This window comes from Ursus arctos, unplaced genomic scaffold, assembly GCF_023065955.2.
Source record: "Ursus arctos isolate Adak ecotype North America unplaced genomic scaffold, UrsArc2.0 scaffold_4, whole genome shotgun sequence".
In the NCBI taxonomy this organism is placed as follows: domain Eukaryota; kingdom Metazoa; phylum Chordata; class Mammalia; order Carnivora; family Ursidae; genus Ursus; species Ursus arctos.
The window spans coordinates 89,580,740-89,604,263 of NW_026623056.1; the positions used below are offsets into that span (position 1 = coordinate 89,580,740).

At 47.1% G+C, this 23,524-nt stretch overlaps 1 protein-coding gene across 1 annotated transcript in view; it reads right to left on the bottom strand.

The window, feature by feature from the left end:
- DSCAM (DS cell adhesion molecule) overlaps positions 1–23,524 on the bottom strand; it is a 597,611-nt gene that overhangs the window by 127,066 nt on the left and 447,021 nt on the right. Inside the window, 3 exon segments of the mRNA XM_048215087.2 lie at positions 6,968–7,096; positions 7,726–7,822; positions 8,851–9,047. Of these exon segments, the coding sequence (XP_048071044.2) occupies positions 6,968–7,096; positions 7,726–7,822; positions 8,851–9,047 (423 nt within the window).

Here is a 23,524-nt window from a genome sequence, read left to right on the forward strand (position 1 = left end):
TGGTTTGGGGATCAAGGTAATATTGGCCTCATAGAATGAGTTTGGTAGCTTTCCTTCTGTTTCTATTTTTTGAAATAGCTTTAGGAGAATAGGTATTATTTCTTCTTTGAATGTTTGGTAGAATTCCCCAGGAAAACCGTCTGGGCCTGGAGGTTTATTTTTTAGAAGGTTGTTTATCACTGTTTCAATCTCTTCATAATTAATTGGCCTGTTTAAAAAATCAATTTCTTCCTGTTTCAGTCTTGGTAGTTTCTATCAGTGTCTTAGATTTTATCCAGAAAGAAAAATTCAAAAATCATATGATTCTCTCAATAGATGCAGAAAAAGCATTTGACAAAATACAGCATCCTTTCCTGATTAAAACCCTTCAGAGTGTAGGGATAGAGGGTACATTCCTCAATCTCATAAAAACCATCTATGAAAAGCCTACAGCAAATATCATTCTCAATGGGGAAGAGCTGGAAGCCTTTCCCTTAAGATCAGGAACACGACAAGGATGCCCACTCTCGCCACTATTATTCAACATAGTACTAGAAGTCCTTGCAACAGCAATCAGATGACAAAAAGGGATAAAAGGTATCAAATCGGCTAAGAAGAAGTCAAAATGTCTCTCTTCACAGATGACATGATACTCTATACGGAAAACCCAAAAGAATCCACTCCCAAACTATTAGAAGTTATAGAGCAATTCAGTAATGTGGCGGGATATAAAATCAATGCTCAGAAATCAGTTGCATTTCTATACACGAATAATGAGACTGAAGAAAGAGAAATTAGGGAATCCATCCCATTTACAATAGCACCAAAAACCATACGTTACCTTGGAATTAACTTAACCAGAGACGTAAAAGATCTATATTCTAGAAACTATAAATCACTCTTGAAAGACATTGAGGAAGACACAAAAAGATGGAAAAATATTCCATGCTCATGGATCGGAAGAATTAACATAGTTAAAATGTCCATGCTACCCAGAGCAATCTACACTTTCAATGCTATCCCGATCAAAATACCAATGACATTTTTCAAAGAACTGGAAAAATAGTCCTTAAATTTGCATGGAACCAGAAAAGGCCCCGAATCACCAAGGAACTCTTGAAAAGGAAAAACAAAGCTGGGGGCATCACAATGCCAGATTTCGAGCTGTACTACAAAGCTGTGATCACAAAGACGGCATGGTACTGGCACAAAAACAGACACATAGACCAATGGAACAGCATAGAGAACCCAGAAATGGACCCTCGGCTCTTTGGGCAACTAATCTTTGATAAAGCAGGAAAAAACATCCAGTGGAAAAAAGACAGTCTCTTCAAAAATGGTGCTGGGAAAATTGGACAGCTACATGCAAAAGAATGAAACTTGACCACTCTCTCACACCATACACAAAGATAAACTCCAAATGGATGAAAGGCCTCGATGTGAGACAGGAATCCATCAAAATCCTAGAGAACATAGGCAGCAACCTCTACGACAAAGCAACATTTTCATGACACATCTCCAAAGGCAAGAGAAACAAAAGATAAAATGAACTTGTGGGACTTCATCAAGATAAAAAGCTTCTGCACAGCCAAGGAAACAGTCAAAAAATCTAAGAGGCAGCCCACGGAAAGGGAGAATATATTTGAAAATGATGCTACAGATAAAAGACTGGTATCCAAGATCTACAAAGAACTTCTCAAACTCAATACGTGAGAAACAAATAAACAAATCATAAAATGGGCAGAAGATATGAACAGACACTTTTCCAATGATAACATACAAATGGCTAACAGACACATGAAAAAATGTTCAAAATCATTAGCCATCAGGGAAATTCAAATCAAAACCACACTAAGATACCACCTTACGCCAGTTAGAATGGCAAAAATTGACAAGGCAAGAAACAACAATTGCTGGAGAGGATGTGGAGAAAGGGGATCCCTCCTACATTGTTGGTGAGAATGCAAGTTGGTACAGCCACTCTGGAAAACAGTGTGGAGGTCCCTTAAAAAGTTAAAAATTGAGCTCTCCTATGATCCAGCCATTGCACTACTGGGTGTTTACCCCAAAGATACAGATGTAGTGAAGAGAAGGGCCATATGCACCCCAATGTTCATAGCAGCAATGTTCACAATAGCTAAATCGTGGAAGGAGCCGAGATGCCCTTCAACAGATGACTGGATTAAGAAGTTGTGGTCCATATATACAATGGAATATTACTCAGCCATCAGAAAGAACGAGTTCTCAACATTTGCTGCAACATGGACGGCACTGGAGGAGATAATGCTAAGTGAAGTAAGTCAAGCAGAGAAAGACAATTATCATATGATTTCTCTCATCTATGGAACATAAGAACTAGGAAGATCGGTAGGGGAAGAAAGGGATAAAGAAAGGGGGGGTAATCAGAAGGGGGAATGAAGCATGAGAGACTATGGACTCTGAGAAACAAACTGAGGGCTTCAGAGGGGAGGGGGGTGGGGGAATGGGATAGACCGGTGATGGGTAGTAAGGAGGGCACGTATTGCATGGTGCACTGGGTGTTACATGCAACTAATGAATCATCGAACTTTACATCAGAAACCAGGGATGTACTGTATTGTGACTAACATAATGTAATAAAAAAAATAAAACAAAACAAAACAAAAAAAAAAAACAAAGAGGTGACTACCCGGGAGGAAAGAGTCAGGACAGGGATTGGAAACACTGCTTCTGATTGCGGATGCTGACATACAGACGGGCGGGACGTGGATTATTAGCAAAGCGTGCTGGAAAATGTAGCACGGCATTACGAGCAGTCACAGAACGAGCCTGACCGTTGCAAGGACGGAAATGCAGATTGAAGAAATACAAGTACAACTGGGAAGGGCACACCACAGACAAAATAAAGAAACTTAGGAGTAAGTCCCAAATGGAAATGCATGCTTGGGAATCCAAGAGCTGGAGGATGCATGGAGAGTGCTGGGAAGGGCATGAACGGGAAGGGCGGGGAATGGAATTGTCGGGGGAATTTATCACAGGTGTTCCTGCCCCGTGGAGGAGGGGGACGATGCTTTCTGGATGCAGAGAACAAATGTCGTGTCAAGGAGGGCCGATAGGTCACACTGGAAGATCCTTCACAAGGGGACTATTTATCAAGGTGTGGGCTGGGCTAGAGGAACTTGCAGGGCTTGCTGAGTTTCCTGGAATCTAGCAAGAGTGGGGAGCTGCTCCCTCTGGGGTCAGGAGGGCCAACGAGAAGGGACAGCATTGCCAGAGCCCAGACAGGGCTGGGACCTCAGAAGAGGGGCCCCTGACAGAACGCAGCCACTGCCAGGATCCTTGTCCGAGTCATTCTTTGTGCCCACCACTGGGCGAACCCAAGGGAAGGTTAGAGGGGAAAAAAACCCCGCGTGTTGTAGCCAGTGTTGTTCAGACTCCCAGAGGAGGGCAGACTGTGGGTCTGCGGGGTTGGTCAAAGCAGTGGCCAGAGGAAAGCCAGCGGCGGACGGCGCTCAGGCTTGGGGAGTTCGACCTGCTTCCCCAGTGCTGTGCTAGGCATTTTACACACGTGACTCCCGTGGTCCCCAAATGTGTGGGCACGTTGGAAACACCTCGGAGTTTCGTGACACCTGCTCTTTCAGACCGAGTGAATCAGAATCATGGGGTAATGGTGCCCAGAAACCTGTGCTTTACAAAGCCTCTCTCTGGGTCATTCTGAAGCACAGCTAGAGTCTGGAACCCTTCAGCTGACTGAATTATTACAACATCCTCGTGAGGTAAGGACTTTTATTTTCCTCGTGAAGGTCAAGAAACGCAGGCCTGTCACGTGGCCAGCATGACGTGGGGCTGGGGTTTGATCTCACCTGTGCTATCCTGAAGCTTGAGGTCATTTTCTGGTAGCATGTGCCCTCCACACAGTCCCTGCAGGACACCCAATGAGACCAGATTGCAATTCTCCAGAGATCTGCTGGAAGTCTCATATGTTTGGATGCAGGCGTTCTGACAAGGGCTTGACTTGGCTTACTGACCAGGGGTTTAGCCAAGTGCAAGGTAGGGGAACAGAATTACCGTAACCCCTATGAGTGTGGGGGGCAGAAGTGGGGAGAGCTGTGCAAGAACACACGGGACCCTGGTTTAGAAAGGAGATGTCAGGAGCGCTTCCTGAAACCGTGGGCAGGGTTCCCTGACATGCCCCAGATAGATGGGTAGTGGAAGAGAACAGAGAAATTCAGACTCACATTCCTGCCTCTGAAATGCCCAATAATCCGTGGGAAGGGTTGAGGGAGCCCACAGGGACAGGGTGCTTGCACTGGATGCTTGCTGGGGGCTCTTCAGACACGGTCCCTGCCCTGAGGGGTCAGAAGAGCCCTTCCCAGTTGGAGAGACAGAGGTTAAACATCGTCCCAGTAGAGGATCTGGGTATTCAATAAGCAGCCAGAAGCCCACTAAATGTTCCAAGGCGGACAGGATGTTTTTATGGAGCTAGACCAGCTGATCCTAAGGGTCACCTATGGAAAGCTAAGAAAACGTTGAAAGGCACTGTCAGAAGGGCGGGATGGCCCTACTAGAAGTTAGAACCCATGAAGCCTCCATGACGAGCGTAGTGTGGTGCTGATGCAGTCATAGACAAAACGATGGAATAGACTAGAAAGTCCAGAAATTGGGGGAGGAGCACAGGGAAAGCTAGTTGGTGATGAAGTTGGCATCTGAAACCACCGGGGAAAGGTGGGCTTTTTAATAAGTCACATTGGGGCAGCAGGATTCCCATCTGGGCAAAGAGCAAACTGGGTTCATATCTCCCAGCATACACGAGAATCAGGTCCAAATGGATCAGAGATCTGAATGTAGGAGCAAGAGAAAGAAACCATACGAGTAGAAGGAAGGGAGGATGCTTTTATAGCCTGACTGTAGAGAAGAGCAATTCTAACTTGACTCAAAATCCAGATGCAATAAAAGAAAATGTTGATATATTTGTGGGAAAAAAAAAAACATAATCCCAGAAACAACTATACGATCACCTGTGACGCCCAGCCAGGAAAAAAGGAGACGATGCTGTAGGAGCACGTGACGGGAGGCCTGGCCTCAGGTATGGGCCAGGAACGCGTCCTTGTGGAGGTGACATGAGAGGTGGGGTCTAGGGAGCAGGTGGGAGGAAGCATGGGAGCCATGGGGTCCAGGGAAGGGAGTGGTCTCCAGCCAGAGGGCAGCCTGTAGACTTTGAGGGACTCCTGTCCTGGAAGATGCTGTGGTGTCCCATTTCACAGTGGAGAATGCTGAGGGCAGGGGGACAGTGAAGGCACACAGCTGGTTAGAGCCTGGGCTGGCTGCGGAACCAGCACCTGGAAACGACCGATTCCCCTGAAGACAGGGAGGCACTGAACTGCTCCCCCGAGAGGACCCCGGGCACCCTCGCCAAGAGCACAGGAGACCGTGGTCCTGCGGTTACGCTCAGCCAGAGAGACTGGCGGGGCCACCCCGCGCTGGGCACACTGTGGACTGTCCCCACGATGTGTGTCTGCCTTTCTCTGGAGTTCTCCTTGTTACCGTCAGTGTCCAGGCCATTCCCTGCTAGAACGCGCTCGCCTCACCTAAGAAACATTTCCTTCACTTCAAGATGTGTGTCTCAGAACTTGGAACTCACTGGCGCCTTCCTGACCTGGGTTTCCACAACAAAGGCAGGTGTCCTCTCTTCCCTTTGGCCCCGGGGAAGCCCGTGTGTACTAGCTTCCAAAAAAGCCCCGTTTGGGCCAGCACTGTCTTCTGCTAGCTTGCGGTCACTATGTCCCTCTCCCCAGCCTGTGCCAGCTGTCCCCTTCCCTGGTGACCGAACTACTGGCAGCCCCTGCGCTCCTGTCTCAGAGCCCCCACAGGCCCCATGGCTGCAGGGCTCACTGCTGGGGCTCTGTTGTGACTTTCGGTGAACACGCTGCTCTTCTGTGCTTTCCCAACTCAGCTGCGTACTGCAAGACTCAAGTGCTGTTTCCAAAACCACTGTTCTGGGAGTGAAGCACCTTCCTCCTAGCGTTCATGCACTGCTGCTGGGACACTCCCCACTCGGCCGCCCGTCCAGCCCGTCACTCCCTTGCACGCTGGTCCTAAAACCTCGCCTCGCTCAGGGCCTGCCTCCAGCTGCCCGAGCTTCACTCTCACTATGGCCTCAGCCCAAAAATTCTGAGTAGGTCACCACCGTGTAACCCAAAGTCCAGTACGGTGCCCAGAAAGTGAAAAACAAGGCTACGTGTGGGTCTGTGAGGATTCTGTTAACCCTACCCGCGCTGGTGCTCCTCATCTCTTTAATGAGACACAAAGGCCCGAGCAGAGGCCACGCTGGCGGCTTTCTACCCTTGGCCTGATGGACCCTCAAGTTCCAAGTCACGCTGGCATTGTCACTTTAAGGGGACAAACGGGCACACCTGTTGTGGTCCTGACTACCGGCTCTGTTTTATTTATGGCCCCTCTGGCCCCGGGGAAGCAGGTGATGCTCCGAGCAGGAGCAAGTGCCCCTGGCCTGTCCTTGCAGCTCTTCCAGAACCTTCCTGCAGGGTCCGTGCCTGTCTCCACATGGAGCAGCTCTCTGTCTCTGCACAAGCTCCGGAGTCTCTACGGACTCCAAGCACAGCTGAAGCCCAGGCTCTCGACAGAAGTCCCTGCCTAGAGCAGTCCCTGGGCTGGGGAAATGGGACGTAAAGGACTGAGGGGGGATGTGGCAGAAAACGTAACACGCCACTGGTCGGTGGCAAGAATGCCAGGGTGGGGGGGCCGGAAGCAAGCCTGGGGTCTGGAGAGAAAGGAGGGAGGGCTGAGGCAGAGACAGACCCCTGCACACAGACCCCACCCCACAGAGGAAATGCGGTATGCTCTGAGCAAGAAAAGACAAGCTGGGAAAAAGAGCCCCTTCTGAGTTTCCTTGAGTCCAAATTTATTCTTACAGGTAATCACGAATAACCGAAGAGAACAAGAAAAGGGCTTTTGGAAGTGGAAATAAAGCTGGAGGAAATAAAGGACTTACCTGATTTATTTTTGCATTCAATATCGTAGCCCGTAATGGGGCTGTTGCCGTCAAACCCCATGGTCCACCTGAGGGTGATTGTGCGTGCTTTCACGTCTTTGATCTCAATTTCGGGAGGGTCTGGGGGCTCTGCGCAATCGACAGGAAAACCCGGGCTTAGTTCAAACATGGCTCAGGCAGAAGACGCGGGTGGAAATGCTGAGTACGGCTCAGAAAAGCTTTGTCAGCCTTCAGTGGTGGCTGACACATTTACTGGGGAGCATTTGTTTCCTAATCACATTTTGGGGAGGAGAAATTCCACTTTCCCAAACTGCCTGGTGTTTACAGCAGGGCTATATGGCAGGGCTGGGCCAAAGTGGGATGCGGATTAAATGTCACTCTTCTGGTTTGGAATCCAGAACTCAAAAAATATCTTGGCTTCAGTGTTAAACTTCCCTTCTCCTTTGGATCATCTGGCATAAGGATTCCCACCATTCGGCTAAGCGGGCACACTCCTGTATTCAGTGCCTTTAATGGGACTGCTGGGCCATCTGGCCCCATTCCTTTCAGGACTCTGTTCCCTGTGTTTTGGGGCTGCACTGTGACACAATCATGCACGCAGCAAAATACCATTTTAACACCAACTTTGAACATACTCAAAATTTTCTGGGAATCAGGAGGGGTTATGGAGCAAGTTGAGTCCACACAGAGGTCCGAGCCTGGGCATACACTTACTGTCCTAAAAGCCGTGTTTTCCCCCAATTAGGTCTCCTTCCTACCTTGCACTGTGAGCTGAATTATTCCACGGTCCTCCCCATAAGAATTGATAGCATGACAGGAAAAGAAGCCAGAATCTTCTCTAACAGTTGGCAAAATCTATGTGTAAAGGAGAAAAAAAATCCATCTTATCCAGTAGCATGGAGCGAAGACAACTACAGGGGCTTTTGGCTGTAAAAATCTCTCCACTCCCACCCTTCTTGCATCCCCAACATGCGTGTGCGTGCACACACACACACACACACACACACACACACACACTGAGAGCAAACTATTGCAGTGCGATTGCGATGGTGTAGATGGACAGGTTGGGTGTACATGACCAAGGTCAGGTGCCAGCTCATTAAGCTGCGTGTGTAATTTACGTAGGATGCCACGGTCAGGTGGATGTACACTCCACGTACGCATTTATTTTTCTCGCGGTGTGTCTTCAGTGCATCCAAAGCAATGCTGCTCAGAGAAGCAGATCCATAAATCCTACAGTAAATACTTGGTCCTGCAGGACCCTCATTAGAGTTCTCGCTAGAGGGACTCCAGGATTGGAGCTGCGCGTGAATCAATCTCAGCGTTTGAAACACAGGGCCTTCTTTTTTCCCGTGTACGCTACGGCGTCACTTCTCCCCCTACTGAAGACGCCACTCAGTCAGCTACCAATAATACTAAAAAATATAAGGGACTATAATACTTTCTGCTAGCTTTTGTGATCCTCTATGAAGGACAGAAGTTTTATGTTGGATCTTTCCCAAAAAAGCAACACGTTTCCTTACAAAGCCCATCTAATTTTTGTTTCTGCAGGGCATTAAAACAGGTGCACAGCACCGGAGGGCAATCCTCCAGGATTAACTGTCATTAAGACACTCGATTCCTCCCATTTTTTTTTTAATTACAGTCGGGTTCCCTGGGATAGTTATCATCATTTTATCCTTCATAACACTTAAGATCAAGCCCTATTTTTGTCAGCGACTCAGTAAAGTTGCTGTAAGCAGTGGGAGAGAAATGGTGCGTCAGAAATAAGTCCTGGAAGATGATTCGCTGTTTATCACCCACATGCGTCCACTTAGGTGAAAGGACAGGATTATCCTGCCGATGCAGTTAGATTCTGATCCGCTCTCTTCACTATGTTTTACCTGCAGAGTGGAGATCACCTCCTCTCCCACCTCCTTGGTGGACACGAGGTAACGGGCCATCTCAGGGTTGATGATCCGGTCCTCCTTCTCCCAGCGGACTATGATGGGCTTCTCGCCATGGGCCGCGCAGCTCATTTCTTTCTTCTGACCCTGAGTGGCCAGGGTCGTGTTTGGATAGGACGTGATCATCGCAGGAACTGAAAACCCAAGAGGGACATGACTTATTTGGCAAAGCAGCATTCTTGATTTCCCCACCGTAACACTCAACTAAATCATGCCTGAAGAGGGGCTTCTTTGAAATACAATGTATTCAAGAAACTGAGGAGCAGGAATCGTGAACAGAAGAGAGGGAAGGTGGCAGAAGAGTGGAACCTGATGACATGAGCCCGCAGCTCATTCACTCGGAAGCTGCTGCAGGATTTCACATTCGGGGCAACGCTTTCTCCCCAGCTCACTGTGGGCACACGCGGATCGCGGGACAGAGCCCATGTCCCCTCGGACACACGGGAAAACAACTTTCCTTCTGAACAGACTGGAGAGGCGGCTGTCATGAAATGACAGTTTCTAACTACCGTTTCCTTTTTTTTTTTTTTTTAAAGATTTTACTTATTTATTTGACAGAGAGAGAGAGAGCCAGTGAGAGAGGGAACACAAGCAGGGGGAGTGGGAGAGGAAGAAGCAGGCTCATAGCGGAGGAGCCTGATGTGGGGCTCGATCCCAGAACGCCGGGAACATGCCCTGAGCCGAAGGCAGACGCTTAACGACTGCGCCACCCAGGTGCCCTTCTCACTACCATTTTCAATGGTGGGACTCTAAAACCTTACTTATCAACTTAGGTTGGGGCCCTGATTGCTGCTGACCAGTTGCTGGGGTGACGTCTAGCTATGCCCATCTCCCACAGTTGTTACAACCTGTCACGGTCACCTGGAGACCTCAGACCCATCACATGGCAGGGAATCTCAATCCCATTTCACCAAGCAAACAGAAAGCTTTGCTTGTGAACTTCTCAAGTTCCCCCTCTCCCACCACGAAATTCATCTAAGGACCTCCATCACTATGCTGGGTGACTTAAGGCCCTGCTCCCGTTTCACACACCACCTAGAAATGCAGGGCAGCACAGAACGAGTGTCTTTCTAAATGCACACTGAGCTTATAAGAAAGTGAGAGAAATCCCAGGCGCCAGAAACAGAAGTGACTGTTGAAAGACCACAGGTATTAGGTTGCTGAGGCCCTGACAACCTGAGAGGCAGGGGGTTGAAAGTGGGCCCCTCAAACCAGGCTCCTCAAAGGGCTTCACCTTCAGAGAAAATACCTACAACAACGCCAACAAGACCCACACAGGCAAAGGGGAAGCAAACTGCCTTGGCTAGTGTTATGAATGAAGAAACCAAGCCTCCCCTGAGACTCCATAGCCGGTCTGACTCTGCATCGGTTTGGAGCTGGATTCATGCTAAAGGGTCCAGATGCTGGTGATGCTACTTTGGCCATAGGCCTGAAGATCGTAGCACAAGAAACACAAGCACGCTCCAGAGGGAGGCACACTCCATCCAGGCCCATCGGCGTTCTCCCAGATGAACCTCTGTTGAACATGAGCTAACAAACCAGAAGTACAAAACACACGAGAACACGACCCACCGTCCCCGAGAATCAGCCCAAGCACCGCAGATGCTAGAATGATCAGACACAGACTATAAAACAATTATACACGAGATGTTTAAAGATTGTTTAAAAACACAAGAAGGGAAAAATACACTCTCAAAAAAGGACCAAGAGGATTTGAACAACCACCAAAATAAATCTATATTTTTCCTGTTTTTGGCCTCATTTCCACCATCACGGGGAGAAAGGCCCTTCTTCATTTCTAAGGTCAAGCTCACACTTGTGGACTGTACTGGCCACCTCAGAAGCCCTCCGCTGCTCCTGGGCAGGTGACCAAACACCGTGCCTTCTTTTCAGACTGACACGTACTGAGTCCCGTCTTCCCCCGCAGCATACCCAAGTGGTTTGAGACATACGACGAGTAAAAAAATCTCCCAGCTCTGTAGCCTGGACGCCCACAGGAGATACCGCACTCAGTCAGCAGGTGCGTGGCAGAGAGGAAGAGCACGGAGTGGACAGACTGACTGGGAGAAGCAGCACTGGGAGCCCCGCGTTTTATCCACAGCAGTGGTGAGGTCCCTCTTCCAGCACACCTGCATGGCAGCCAGCCTGGTTCGTGAGCCCCGCTTCCGTCCCTGATCCCTCACTTCCTCCAGCTGGTTCGAGAAAAAATTTAATCTTTCTCAACAGCTTTATTGAGGTCTAATTTACATACCATAAAAATCACCTGCTTTAAACCCCCCTGAATGGGGTTTACTCTTGTATTTTTTCCTAGGACTGCTGTAACCAACCACCATGAGCTGCGTGGCTTCAACAGCAGAAATCTGCTCTCTCACAGGTCTGGCAGCCAGTCCGAGATCAAGGTGCTACAGGGCTACGCCCTCTCCCAAGTTCTAGGGAAGACTCTTTCCCTGCCTCTTCTGGCTTTTGGTGGCCCTGCAGCTCCTTGGTTTGTGGCCACCTCATTCCCATCTCTGCCCTCATTTCCTATCATGTTCTTCCTTGAGGGGTTTGCCGTATCTTCATGTGGATTTCTTATAAGGACAGCAGTCACTGGGTTTAGGACTCACCCTCATGCATTATGACCTTATCTTAACTAATTATATCTGCAAATAACTTATTTCCACATGAAGTCGTGTTCTCAGGTGGGCTCAGGTGGGCATGCATTTTGGGGGGGGACAACACAAGTATATTTACATTACCCAATACACACAATTACAACCCGACACAAGTGTATAGAGTTATCACCACAGCAGGTTTTAGAACATTTCCATTACCCTGAAAGGATTCCCCCACACCCATTGATAGTCCTTTCCCACCCCAGGCCCAGGCAATCACTAATCGACACTCGTCCTTCTAGATTTGCCTTTTCTAGACATTTCCCATAAATGGGATCCCGCAGTAGGTATTTTTTCGTTGTCTAACTTTATGGCTTTTTCTCACTGAGCGTATTTTCCAGGTTCATCCATACTGTAGTGTGTATCAGCTCTTTGTTCCTCTTTGTTGCTGAATAATATGGCATTGCATGGGATCTGCACATTCTGTTCACTCATCCGTCCACTGTTGCCCATTGGCATTGTTTCCACTTTGGGGATGTTACGGATAATGCCGCTCTCAACACTGGGTGCAGGTTCTTGTGAGGACCTATGTTTTCACTTTTCCCAAGTAGATCCCTAGCAGGAACCGCTGTGTCACATGCAATTCCGTTTAACTTCTTGAGAAACTGCCACACTGTCTTTCCAAATGGCTTCAACATTTTTCTTCGGGTGGTGCTAGCAATGCGTGGGCTCTTGGCACAATGTCCTCAGTGGTCGGGGACTGGCTATGTAGGACGTTTCGGGTGTGCTCAACGTGGTAAGTTGGGGTCTTCGCTACTGGTGAAAAATTATTTTCCATTATAATTGTAAACTCCATATTTGTGTATGCTATAAAATTACTTAGAAATCTGAAATGCAGTGGAGTTTTTCTTCTTAAAAAGTATGTCTGAAGGAGCCAAATTATTCAAGAATCTCCCAAGATGCTTCTTGATCTTTATAGACAGGAATTGGTTGCCTATTGTAAGATTCATTGGATAAAATTAAGGGCAAAAAAATGTGGCTGAAAATAAGAAAAATAATTCAAGTATCCAAGATCAGGGCAGTCTCTGTTACGTCCAACCCATATTTGTCAACTCGTCGCTAAAGAAGGCACCTAGGTAACAAAATATTTATGTTTTCACGTGGATGTATGTCGATGTGTGGATTTATTTAGGTTTAAAGCAAGGAGTCGCTCTGCTGCTTTGCCTCCACTGGGTCTGTGATGACGATCCTGGACCTCACTCTAACGATGTTGAAAAATGGGGGTGTCTGGGGAGTGAGCCAAGGTGTACCGGTGGGGACATGAGTACTGCTAACTGGTGGCTTCTGCATTTTAAACCCAATGCGAGGTGGAGACCCTACCAGAAATGCTCAGGGCTGCAGGGATTTGGGGCCCCGGATGGGCTTGTCTGGAAACTCAGGAAGACACCAGTGGATTTGTGTAGAACCGACTGACAGGGACGCTGTGGGACTTGGGAGTGAATGAGGCAGCGCATGCCCCACGTTTGTAGATGCGATGAATCAGGCTTGGTTTACTGTTTTGTTGATTGTCTGGATTTAAGAAAGGGATGGAGAAAAAGTTAATAACAACGATGATATGTCTGAAGCTATTACATTTTACATAGCTCCAAATATTGAGAAATTATTCTTCCAGTACACCAGATTCAGCAAAGAAGTCTGGTTCATCTGATTCAGCAAACAATTCACTCACATCATTGATAAATGAATGACATTCCCTGATCAGTCTTCCTGTTTTGCTTCCGTCATCCCTGTTACTACAAACAAAAGCACTGAACGACCTTCATGTTGGAACAACACTGGTTCAGCATAGCAGCCATATGGTGACTACAGACACGAGGGTTCATAGAAAGGCAACTAAAGTATTTTATGATAAGGAATTGGCTCTGTGGAATTGACGATGCTGAGTATGATATATTTTATTTTTATTTGTGCATGTTTTTGGAGATCTGGTGGTTATATGTTTCCTAGCATAGTGTTAGATGTATGCAGAAGAATTTGCAGACCAGAAATAAAAGAACAGGAACATCATTTAAAAAACGAGGCCGCAGCAGCTAAAATGGGCAGGTGGTTGTTGGGGAAAATGCCCCCAATCCTTATGCTTCCATGTGGGGGGACCATCGATGAAAGCAACACTCCTGACCCCCCTCCTGAATGGAGAGGCAGTGACTAACCTGATTTGAGAGTTGGGGAGGAACTGAGAAGTGTGACCAGTCCCTTCTAGTTACCTGTTGGCAGAGGACACGTGTTCTGATATACAAACTTCCCGTGATGAAAGAGGATGTGTCCAAGCAAGATGTGTGTATGTCTGCAGCTCTGGCAGAGCCTGGGTGGTTCAGTCTCCCTAGTTCTAGACTGTAGCATCTGCAAAATCCAGAAAGCTGAGATCAAACCACCCTACTCCTGTGTCTATCTCTTGCTCGATTCTGAACTCAGGGCTATTATTTATGGGGCCCTCTGAAACTCTGACAGTAGGTATGGACTGCTGACTGAACAGAAATTTCCAGTTGCCCCTGGAAGCCCATTTTTCCCTCTTTCCCCAGCTTTTAACAAGACACATTATTAAAAATACACCTGAATAAAAGAATGTGTTTCCAAGTTTTTCTTACAGTTGGATATTGCCAGCTCAAGGCCATGATGCATTTAGGTCTTCTGGGAGGCAAGCTCTGCTGGGTGGAATCCCTTTGGGCTTTCTCTGTTTCCTCCTGTTCCAGCCTGACATCGGATCTAACACCTAGAGTGCCAGCTGTCATTTCGGGCCATGAGATGACTCTGAAGATGGGAGCTTGGGCCCTGGATGACGCCATGAGCGATCGTGCCCAAGCCCGCCTGCCTCCCTCCAGAAAACATTCGTATGAGAAAAAAGTATAAACCATTATGTTTATTTATTATTATTATTTGGGGGTTTTTCTATAATAGGAGACTAAGTATTGTTTTGAGCTGACCTTAATCATAGGTCTTGGCTCTTTGGGGGAGTATGGCAGATGTTTTATTTTGAAACAAACGAGCAAACAAAACGATTTCTATTGGATTGCTTTGCAGAGAAAGATGTAATGGGCAGCACGCGTAGTTTCCAAAGCGATCCCCTGTTGCAGAATCATTGTTATAGGCTAGGTTGTCGTCAGCCCGCACAACCTGGTGTTGTACAGCCGCAGTGTGAATCTTAGATGTGCTGGTTGGTCACTGCGTGGCCCTCGTCACTTATCTGCTCTGGGCCTCAGTGCTGTTCTTTGTCACAGGGAGATAATGATTGTTGAGAGGGTGAACAGAGCCAGCCTACAGCACAGAGTCAGTGCCACACAAGCATATGCTGATGGCATCTCCGTGTCTCCGATGGCAGGGACTTATTTCTTCATGCCCTGAAGGGGGGGAGGTCTTCAGATGAGGAATGGATGTGGACTTTCGTTTGGGGTCTGTGGTCTGCTCAGGATTTGGGGCACATCTCCCTCCTAAAGCTTCTTTACTAAAGACACTTTCCGTTTGGGCTCAAATCCATTAACCAAGATTTTTTTCTCACAAGAGCCAAGTGCTAAATCATGCTAATTAAAGATCCCACAGCCACCCAACGTGACCTTGCAAAACTGTGAACAAATCTGTCGTGGGTCCAAAAAGAAGAGATACTTACTTCTCCTTCTTCCTCTCAGAGCTGGGGAACCTGAGTCAGGAACTGTGAAACTCACATATAATTCCTGCAGCCCCCTGAGCAGAGCACAGGGTGGAGGGGCTCCAGCTGCAGAGCTGGGTTCTAGAAACCAGTCCATGCTAGCGCCTCACGGTGTCGGGGGCGTGTAAGCGCTACAGTGGGAAGGGTTTGCTGCCAGGCAGGAGGAAGAAGTTTGTAAAATGGCAGAGAATGAAAACAGAGAGATTTCCCATGAGGACACGGCAAGTGCAGGATATTTTATCATTTCTTCTTCTTCTTAGGAGAGTGAACCAGTTCTGAAATAATGGCTTTCTGTCCTACCTACGAGCTGCGACGCAGGGGAGCAAATGCACCATGAAGGTTGCTGTTAGCCCAGAAGGTAATTTCCTATTTCTTTAAAACAATCCACTGGAAGAACATGTTATTGCTCCCTAAGAAAAATGCAGCATTGCTTTGAGGACCTGTTTTCTGTTCTTTCCTTGTCGTAATAAGGAAAAGCTTAACTGCATTCCACATGGGAGCCATGCCTTGACGAAATCGTCCACCTCTGGCTTGTTCGTGGCTTGCCCATCTTACTCTGCAAAAGATACTTCTCTTTCTACTCACATGTCTCCTTTGGAAGAGTGTCCCATCCAAAACAGGTATTTTAGGTCTGGTGAATAAGCTCCATATTTGGTCAGACACGGCCTGACCCAGCCCACATTCTCCTATCCCACCCAAGTATTTGCAGCCGGGTAAAGAAATGGTCAAAAAGACTTTCTAAAAATGGATCATTATCATGGCCTCTTACAATGCTAATGTCTAAAGGTATGACCTTTCCACCTGTCACGGTCACGGGTGCTGAGAGATGACAACATGTCAGTGGAGCAGTGCTTTTGGCAAGGATTTCTGAAACATAACAAATGGATGGGGTAATTTAACAGGGGTTGGTACCACGCAGAGGCTGTGGGGGCAAAGGAACTCTAGACCAAGAGAGCTTTGTTCAGAGACTGTGTGCTGTGTGCGTCTCCTGCAAAATTACCCATTAAGTAAGGTGCCATTTTACACCGCGATACATTGGTTTATACGTTTCCTTCATAAGCCATGGTATCATCTAACAGCATCTCAACATTCAGGAAATCTGCGTTCTCACGGCACAAGGGAGTACCATCTGACCTACTTTCTTGCAGCAGAAAGATGCAGGGGTGGAAGGGAGCCGCTGCCACCGGCCACGGAAAGCCGTGCACACTGCAACTTGACTCACACTCGTGGGACGTGACCTATTTAGCTTGAAATTGGCAACGGTGGGAGGATTTACACCATTGACATTGGCAAACACTAGAACTCAGGGCTCTCTCCCCTCCCTCCACCTCCACCAGCTGTTGCTGTTTAACACTGACCAGAAGACTGCACAGCGGAGTCTGTCACCACATTGATGCTCTAAGGAGTAGGGCGTGTTCCCACAATACAGGGACACCGAGGAGGTGGGGAGTTCACCTGAGAGCCACAGCTAATCTTAGTCATAACGGTAAACCCCGCGGATGTGAACAGCACATCGCTGTGCGTTTTGACAGGTGATTCAGTGAAGAATCGATGTATATGTTGCTTTCTCAACTCGGATACAGGAGGGTGGACATTTATATTAATAAACTGCTGATATTCAAGATTAGTTGTAAGTGTTACTCTCTTTGAATGGCACAAAACAGAATCTAATACCTTTTTATTTCTTTTCTCCCCAGCTCTGCTGAAACTAGTGCTGAAAAAGAAAACAAAATACCAAGCAGCCTGCATAATCTTTTTTTTTTTTTAAGATTTTATTTATTTATTTGACAGAGACAGCCACCGAGAGAGGGAACACAAGCAGGGGGAGTGGGAGAGGAAGAAGCAGGCTTCCAGCGGAGGAGCCTGATGTGGGGCTCGATCCCAGAACGCCGGGATCACGCCCTGAGCCGAAGGCAGATGCTTAACAACTGCGCCACCCAGGCACCCCAGCCTGGATAATCTTTAACTAAACAACCTGCCCATCACGATCATCTGGTTCAATTCCTTCATTTTATGGAGAAGAAAGAGAAAACCAGAATAGAGAAGTGGGTGTCAAAGCCTTGGAAGAGGGGTCAACCAGGATCCGACTTAAATGAGTCCTATTCTCCAACCATTACCATCGTCAGTAACGACCCCAATAGAGAGGGGCCAACTTCCCAGGTGCCTAGAACTTCCCAGGTTTGAGGAGGCAAGCCCTGCCTCTTGGGGGTGGGGTGGTTCCCTCAGTCCTTCATTCTGTCCAAACAGAGGCAGAAGAAGAGTGTGTGGTCCAGGCATGAGGCAACAAGGCTGCCCCAAAGGCCAAGGTGGAAAACAGAGGCAGGGACAAAGGGTTTATGGTTGGGAGGACCAGGGAGGCAGATATTCTCAGACAGGAACACATATTTTAAACCCAATTTTTCAAGTATTTTTTCTTAAGAGAGAGAGTGTGCAAGTGGTAGGGGGAGGGGCAGAGGGAGAGAGACTCTTAAGCAGACTCGGTGGTGAGCATGGAGCCCACGGGGCTTGATCTCACAAACCCGAGACCATGACCTGAGCCTAAATCAAGAATTCGACGCTCCACTGACTGAGCCACCCAGGCGCCCCTTCAAATACTTTTTTTTATACCTCCCCACCCCCAACATTTGACTGGGAAAAATTTCAAGCATATGGAAAGTTGAACAGACATATACCCACTGCCTGGATTCCACAATGAATATTTCATGCACAGATTTGAATCTAAATTTATTTCAGTGTTATCTCATCAGCCAATCAAAATTTACTGAATTCAGAATTTTCATTATTTTATTTTAAAATAGACTGGGTGAAAACATGAATCAGTAAGCATCTCAAAGATCACTAAGACATTAAGGCACTAAGATGGCGGCCCTCTTCCTGAATTCTGCTTGGCTGGAGACCCACTGCACATGCCTTACTCTGGACTCTGCAGATATGACCTGGGGTCTGGTGCTACTCTCACACATGTCATATAAGAGGGCAAGGTGTGAAGGGGACTAGAAGCAAGGAGCCTGGGTCCAATCTCACACCATCCAGGACATGCTAGGAGTGAGCAAGACCGCTGGCCTCATTCCTACGGGGGCTGAATGGGACCAGTCACTCTCAACCTGGGCTGCATCTCAGAAGTTGGAATCACCTGGGTAGTTTTTAAAAAAGACTAGTGCCCAGGCCCTACCCCAGACCAGCTGAGTCAGAGTGTCTGGGGGGCGGGGCTCAGAAGCGGGTTTATTTGAAGCTCTCCAAGTGATCTACCATATAGCCTGGGCTGCAACAACTCTACGGGGTGATCTCCCGGGCCACTGATAGGTCTAATGCTCCTCCACTTTCTCTGTCCCTTTCCTTCCCACTCTGCCCCCTTATTCCCCTTCCCTCCTTCCTCCCTTAATTTTCTCCACTTTTTCTTTCTCTTCCTCTCACAGTTCAATAGTAATAATAATAATAATAATAACAACAACAACAACAATAGCTAACTTGCTTGAGTGCTCACTCTGTGCTGGAAACTTTCTCATATGCCCCACATATATTTAACCCATATAACAACCTGATGGGATACAAGTTCTCACCATAGAAATGATGCAAGACCTATTGATAAGTTCCACTTCAGGTAGATTTTAAGTTTTGCTATAAATATGTGTAAGAGATGTAGAAATAACATTTTTAGCACATTCATTGGATTTAAATTTATATTAACAGATACCAATGCAGGTGACCCAAGAGAACCAGGCACTGAATACCTATCTTGAAGTGGGGAAAAATAAAGAATAGAGCACAAGCGAGTGCTAGGATTCATTTAATATCTGGCATCTTCCCCTCTTTCCCTTTGTTTATAAGCAAGGACCCAGAGAACTAGAGGGTTTAAGACTGGCTACGCTGGAACCCATGCCCTTTGAGCCCCTTTCCTACTCGTAATCCAAAGATCTATTTCATCTTGTAGGATTCTTTTCTCTTAGAAAGCATCTTTCTATAAAAAAAAAATTTCATTTACATTCAATTAACATACATGCACTCCAATGTCTATAGCAGCAATGTCCACATCTTGTAAGATTTTTAAAACATCAATTTCACCATAAAAGTACTATAGCAAAGTTATCTTCTTTAATCCCTAACATGAACAGTTTTCCCTGCCCTGCCCTCCCTGAAATTCTTAATTCCATTTACCCATACTAAAAGAGGATCGGAAAGGGAAGTAATAAGACTAGAGCAATGCACCTAGGAAGTCGATGGAAAAATCTAGAAGGAAGGAGACCCTAGATCTCCTGAATCCAAGTGCAAAGCCTCTTCACCCAACCCTAGTGGCAGACATGAGGCTGGCCCACCTCGGAACACGGGGCATAGGGCAGCCAGAGCATCCTCGGACGCCCCTGGGCCTGGGGCTGGGTCCATTCAGGGGAGACCCCCCCATGATGTCTTTGATGGCTCCAGCTCCTCAGCTGCAGAATAACATCTCTCCTTTAAGCCGAGTGCATATTTGAGACTGCTTGGCAGGACTGGCTACATGATTTCTGGATCCAGAGCAAAACAAAAACGTGGGATCATTTGTTCAAAAAGCAGGAAAAAGGTGCCATTAAAGTTCTAAAATATAAAGCTTTTTTCATTCGTCTGTGCTCTCTCTCTCCCCCCACCTGTCTTAATCGTTTATATTTCTTTTTTTTAAATAATAATATTTTTTATTATGTTATGTTAGTCACCATACAGTACATCCCTAGTTTTTGATGTAAAGTACTGTGACTCATTAGTTGCGTATAACACCCAGTGCACCATGCAATACGTGCCCTCCTTAATACCCATCACCAGCCTCTATTTAATCTTTTCTTTTTTTAAATTTAAATTCAATCAGCCAATATATAGTCTTGTGTTCCCTTGAACTTGGGGCTGGCCAAGTGCCAGCCTTCCCAGGCATTAGGACAGGTCTGGGACTTGGCATGCATGTACGTGCTCCTGACCACCTGCCAGGTCCCCCTTCCACCAGAGTGACCGCCGAACCCAGGTCTTAGAAGGGTGACCCCAACAGTATTCTGAGTCACCTCCTGAAAACTCCTGGTGTTGCTACCTCCAGGCAGGGAGGGTGCGGAGATGCTGTGAGGAGCCTGACCTTGATCATCCACCATACCCTGAGGTTCGCAGGCGAAGAGGACCTCAGGGATTGGTGAGTGGGTGACTGCAGGAAAGCACAGCCTGGGGCTCTGGGAGTGGGACAGCGGGGAGACAGGTGGCAGTGGGAGGTTGATGATACCGGGGCTGAGGCCCCAAGTACCCAGATCAAGCTCCACTGTTCCGTTGGACCTCACTTACAAACAAACTTAAAGACCAAATTACTAAGAATTTCAAGATGGCAGCTGAAGAACATTAAACTCCAAGCACAGGACTCTTGAGAGCTCTGGGGCCCATGCCATCACACTAGTCACGTACCCAGGACGCTGGCCCTGGAAGCTGATAAATACTCAGTCTCCTAGGCAGTTGCTGCTGTTCCCTAGTCACCTGAAGGGGGCAAAGAAGCTGGGAGGAGGCAGTCTCTTGGGCAAGACTTGGGCATGACCAACCACAGTCTGGAACTAGCGGCCTTCTTTTTCCCTATTGCCATGATGAAGGCCATGCACACAGGGCAAATCTTAACGAGAAAAGTGGTTGGTCTCCTTTCTAAGACAGTACAGCCTGTCAACATTATCTTTCATTGCAATTGTGGTTCCTGTCCCGGCATCACCTGGGGCCATTAAGGAGCCCACACTCACATTGCCCAGTCCCAGTGAACACACATTCTCTCCAGCTCGCCTAACGTCAAATTTACCATCTTAACCACTTTTCAGCATATAGGTCCGCGACATTAAGTACACTCACGCTGTTGTGCAACCTTCCCCACCGTCCGTCTCCAGAACTTTTTCATCTTCCCAAACTAAAAGCGTGTCCCCATTAAAACCCAACTCCTAGTCCCTCTCTCCCAGCCACCATTCTACTTTCCATTTGCATGGACTTGACTCCTTTAGGGACTTCAGAGAAGAGGAATCCTGCAGTATGTGTCCCCCTGGGACAGGCTTATTTCACTCAGCATAATGTCATCATGGCTCATTCATGGTGTTGCGTGTGTCAGCACATCCTTCTTTTAGAGTCTGAGTAACATTCTATTGTGGGCATATGCCACCTTTTTTCTCTCCATTCCTCCATCCAGGGACCCTTGCATGGCTTTCACCTTTGGGCCACTGCGAATAATGCATCTATGGTCATTATTCTTGAAAATGTCTATAGCGCTTTGCTAGAGAAAATGGTTTGTAATTCTGGGCCCCTTCTTGTCCAGGCATTCAAAGGCCGAGTGGCTTTTTCTCCGTCTGGGGTCCCTGCCTCTCAGCTTCATCTCCATTCCTTCATCTGTAAGAACAATGAGACCTCCAGCATCCTGAGGCTGTGATCAGGATTAATGAGATTATGTTAGTGGAACCCACTGAGTGTGTCGGAAGAAAGGCCCCGCAGAAACACAAAGTCCTATTATCACTGCTGCAGAATCAAAAATTCCTCCTGTCCAAATACTTATTGTTCATAAAAGTTTTAGCAAGTGAGGCTACCTACTGGGCAGCTCTAATCCCCATAAAGAAAATGATTTCTCCAGCCAGGAATTAATAAGTTCTTAGCACATACTAAAATATCTTCTTGGCTGGGTTATGACGCTTACATAATGAAGTTACTTTGATTATAACCATTAATCAAATCTGTGTTTCCAAGCTACAGTGGGCTGTATTTGAGGTTAAACTTTAACAAGAGTGGCAACAGCTCCACGTCTCGGCATCTCAGCTGGGGCCTCGTGACATGATTAAATGTGTCAGGGCAAAGACAGAAAACATTTAGGATTCATATTATATTCACTCTGAACTTGTTTCAAGTGACATTATTAGAAGAAAGTTGATTTATTTTGCATGACAAGTGTGACTATTAACCAAAAGATATTAAAAACAGTATTTTCCCCCAATTCACAGAAAGATAGGCAGGACGTTTTTTTCCTTCTCTTTCTCGCTGTCTGGCCATGTACACAGAGGGTACATTCTGCCTAACAAGGCTTCCTAGCAATTAAGGTAGAAAGGAGGAAAATAGTAAACAGACTTTGATTTCCTGCTTCCTGCCGACAGTGATATAAAAAATAAATTTAAAAATGTAAGAAAATAGATTATGTCATCATGAAAAATTGGATGAGGTCTAGAACATTCATTAGAAAAAAAAGTCAGTGGTGCTGGCCAACCCCCGGGGTGATTCCCAGTGGTCCCCACATCCTGGTTTGCAAACCCTTGAATAGCTCCTCCCACGTTTTACCAGAATCCTTGGTCCACATGACCAATAGCATCCAGCAGAAGTTCTGGTAAATCACTCAGATTAGATTATAGACTGCAGCTTTCACCTTGGGCACTGGAGCATCTGTGTGTGTGTGTGTGTGTGTGTGTGTGTGTGTGTGTGTGAGAGAGAGAGAGAGAGAGAGAGAGAGAGAGAGATATCACTTGCTCCAGGGAAGCCCGCCATCCTGTCACTAGGACACCCAGGTAGCTGGGCAGGATCATGAGGAATGGAAGCTTCTGGCCAATAGCCTGCGAAGATCCCAGGTCGGCCAACAACCCTGTGGGAGCGGGGAAATGGATTCTCCCCCAGTCAAGCTTTCCCTCTTCTTACATATTTGGAAACAGTTCTTGGAAGGCAAGAAGTTTCCATGGAAACAGAACCAGCAGCTTCCGGTGGCTTGGGGATGGATACCCAGAACTGTTGGGTCCAAAGCCATGTTCTGACTTTTGAGCATTTGCACAGAAGCACAGAGAGAGAAGATAAGCCATTATCCCCACTGACACTCATGGTGTGGACTCAGCCACATTCTGCTGCTTCGGCTGTGATGCATATTGCCTTGTGGCTCCCTGGACTGCAGGGCAGTGTCTCCTCAGCTGAGATCACACCACCGCCCTCTCTAGGGCACCCCAGGGGGCTTCTTCCACCTGAATATTCTTGTCCAAGTGAGGCCAATGCCCAGGACCTTAATCCTGCCTTCGACCCTGCAATCCCCACCCTATGTTTAATTTCTGATGTGCTGCCTTTTCCTTGAAGCCATTTTGACCACCTGGTCTTCACCCTGTGTCAATATCCATTCCCATAGAACCCTCTTTCTTTGGCTCCTGGTGTATGTTTCCATTTGCTTGCATAAATGCATACATGTTTTTGTTAATTTGGTTATCTGGATTTGGTTATAACATTTGGTTTATTGGGTTATCATTTCCCCCCCGCATGTCTTTTTCATTTGTTTGTGCTAGTATCAAGGACATAAAATGCCCTTTGAAAAACACCTGGTGCAATACAGATG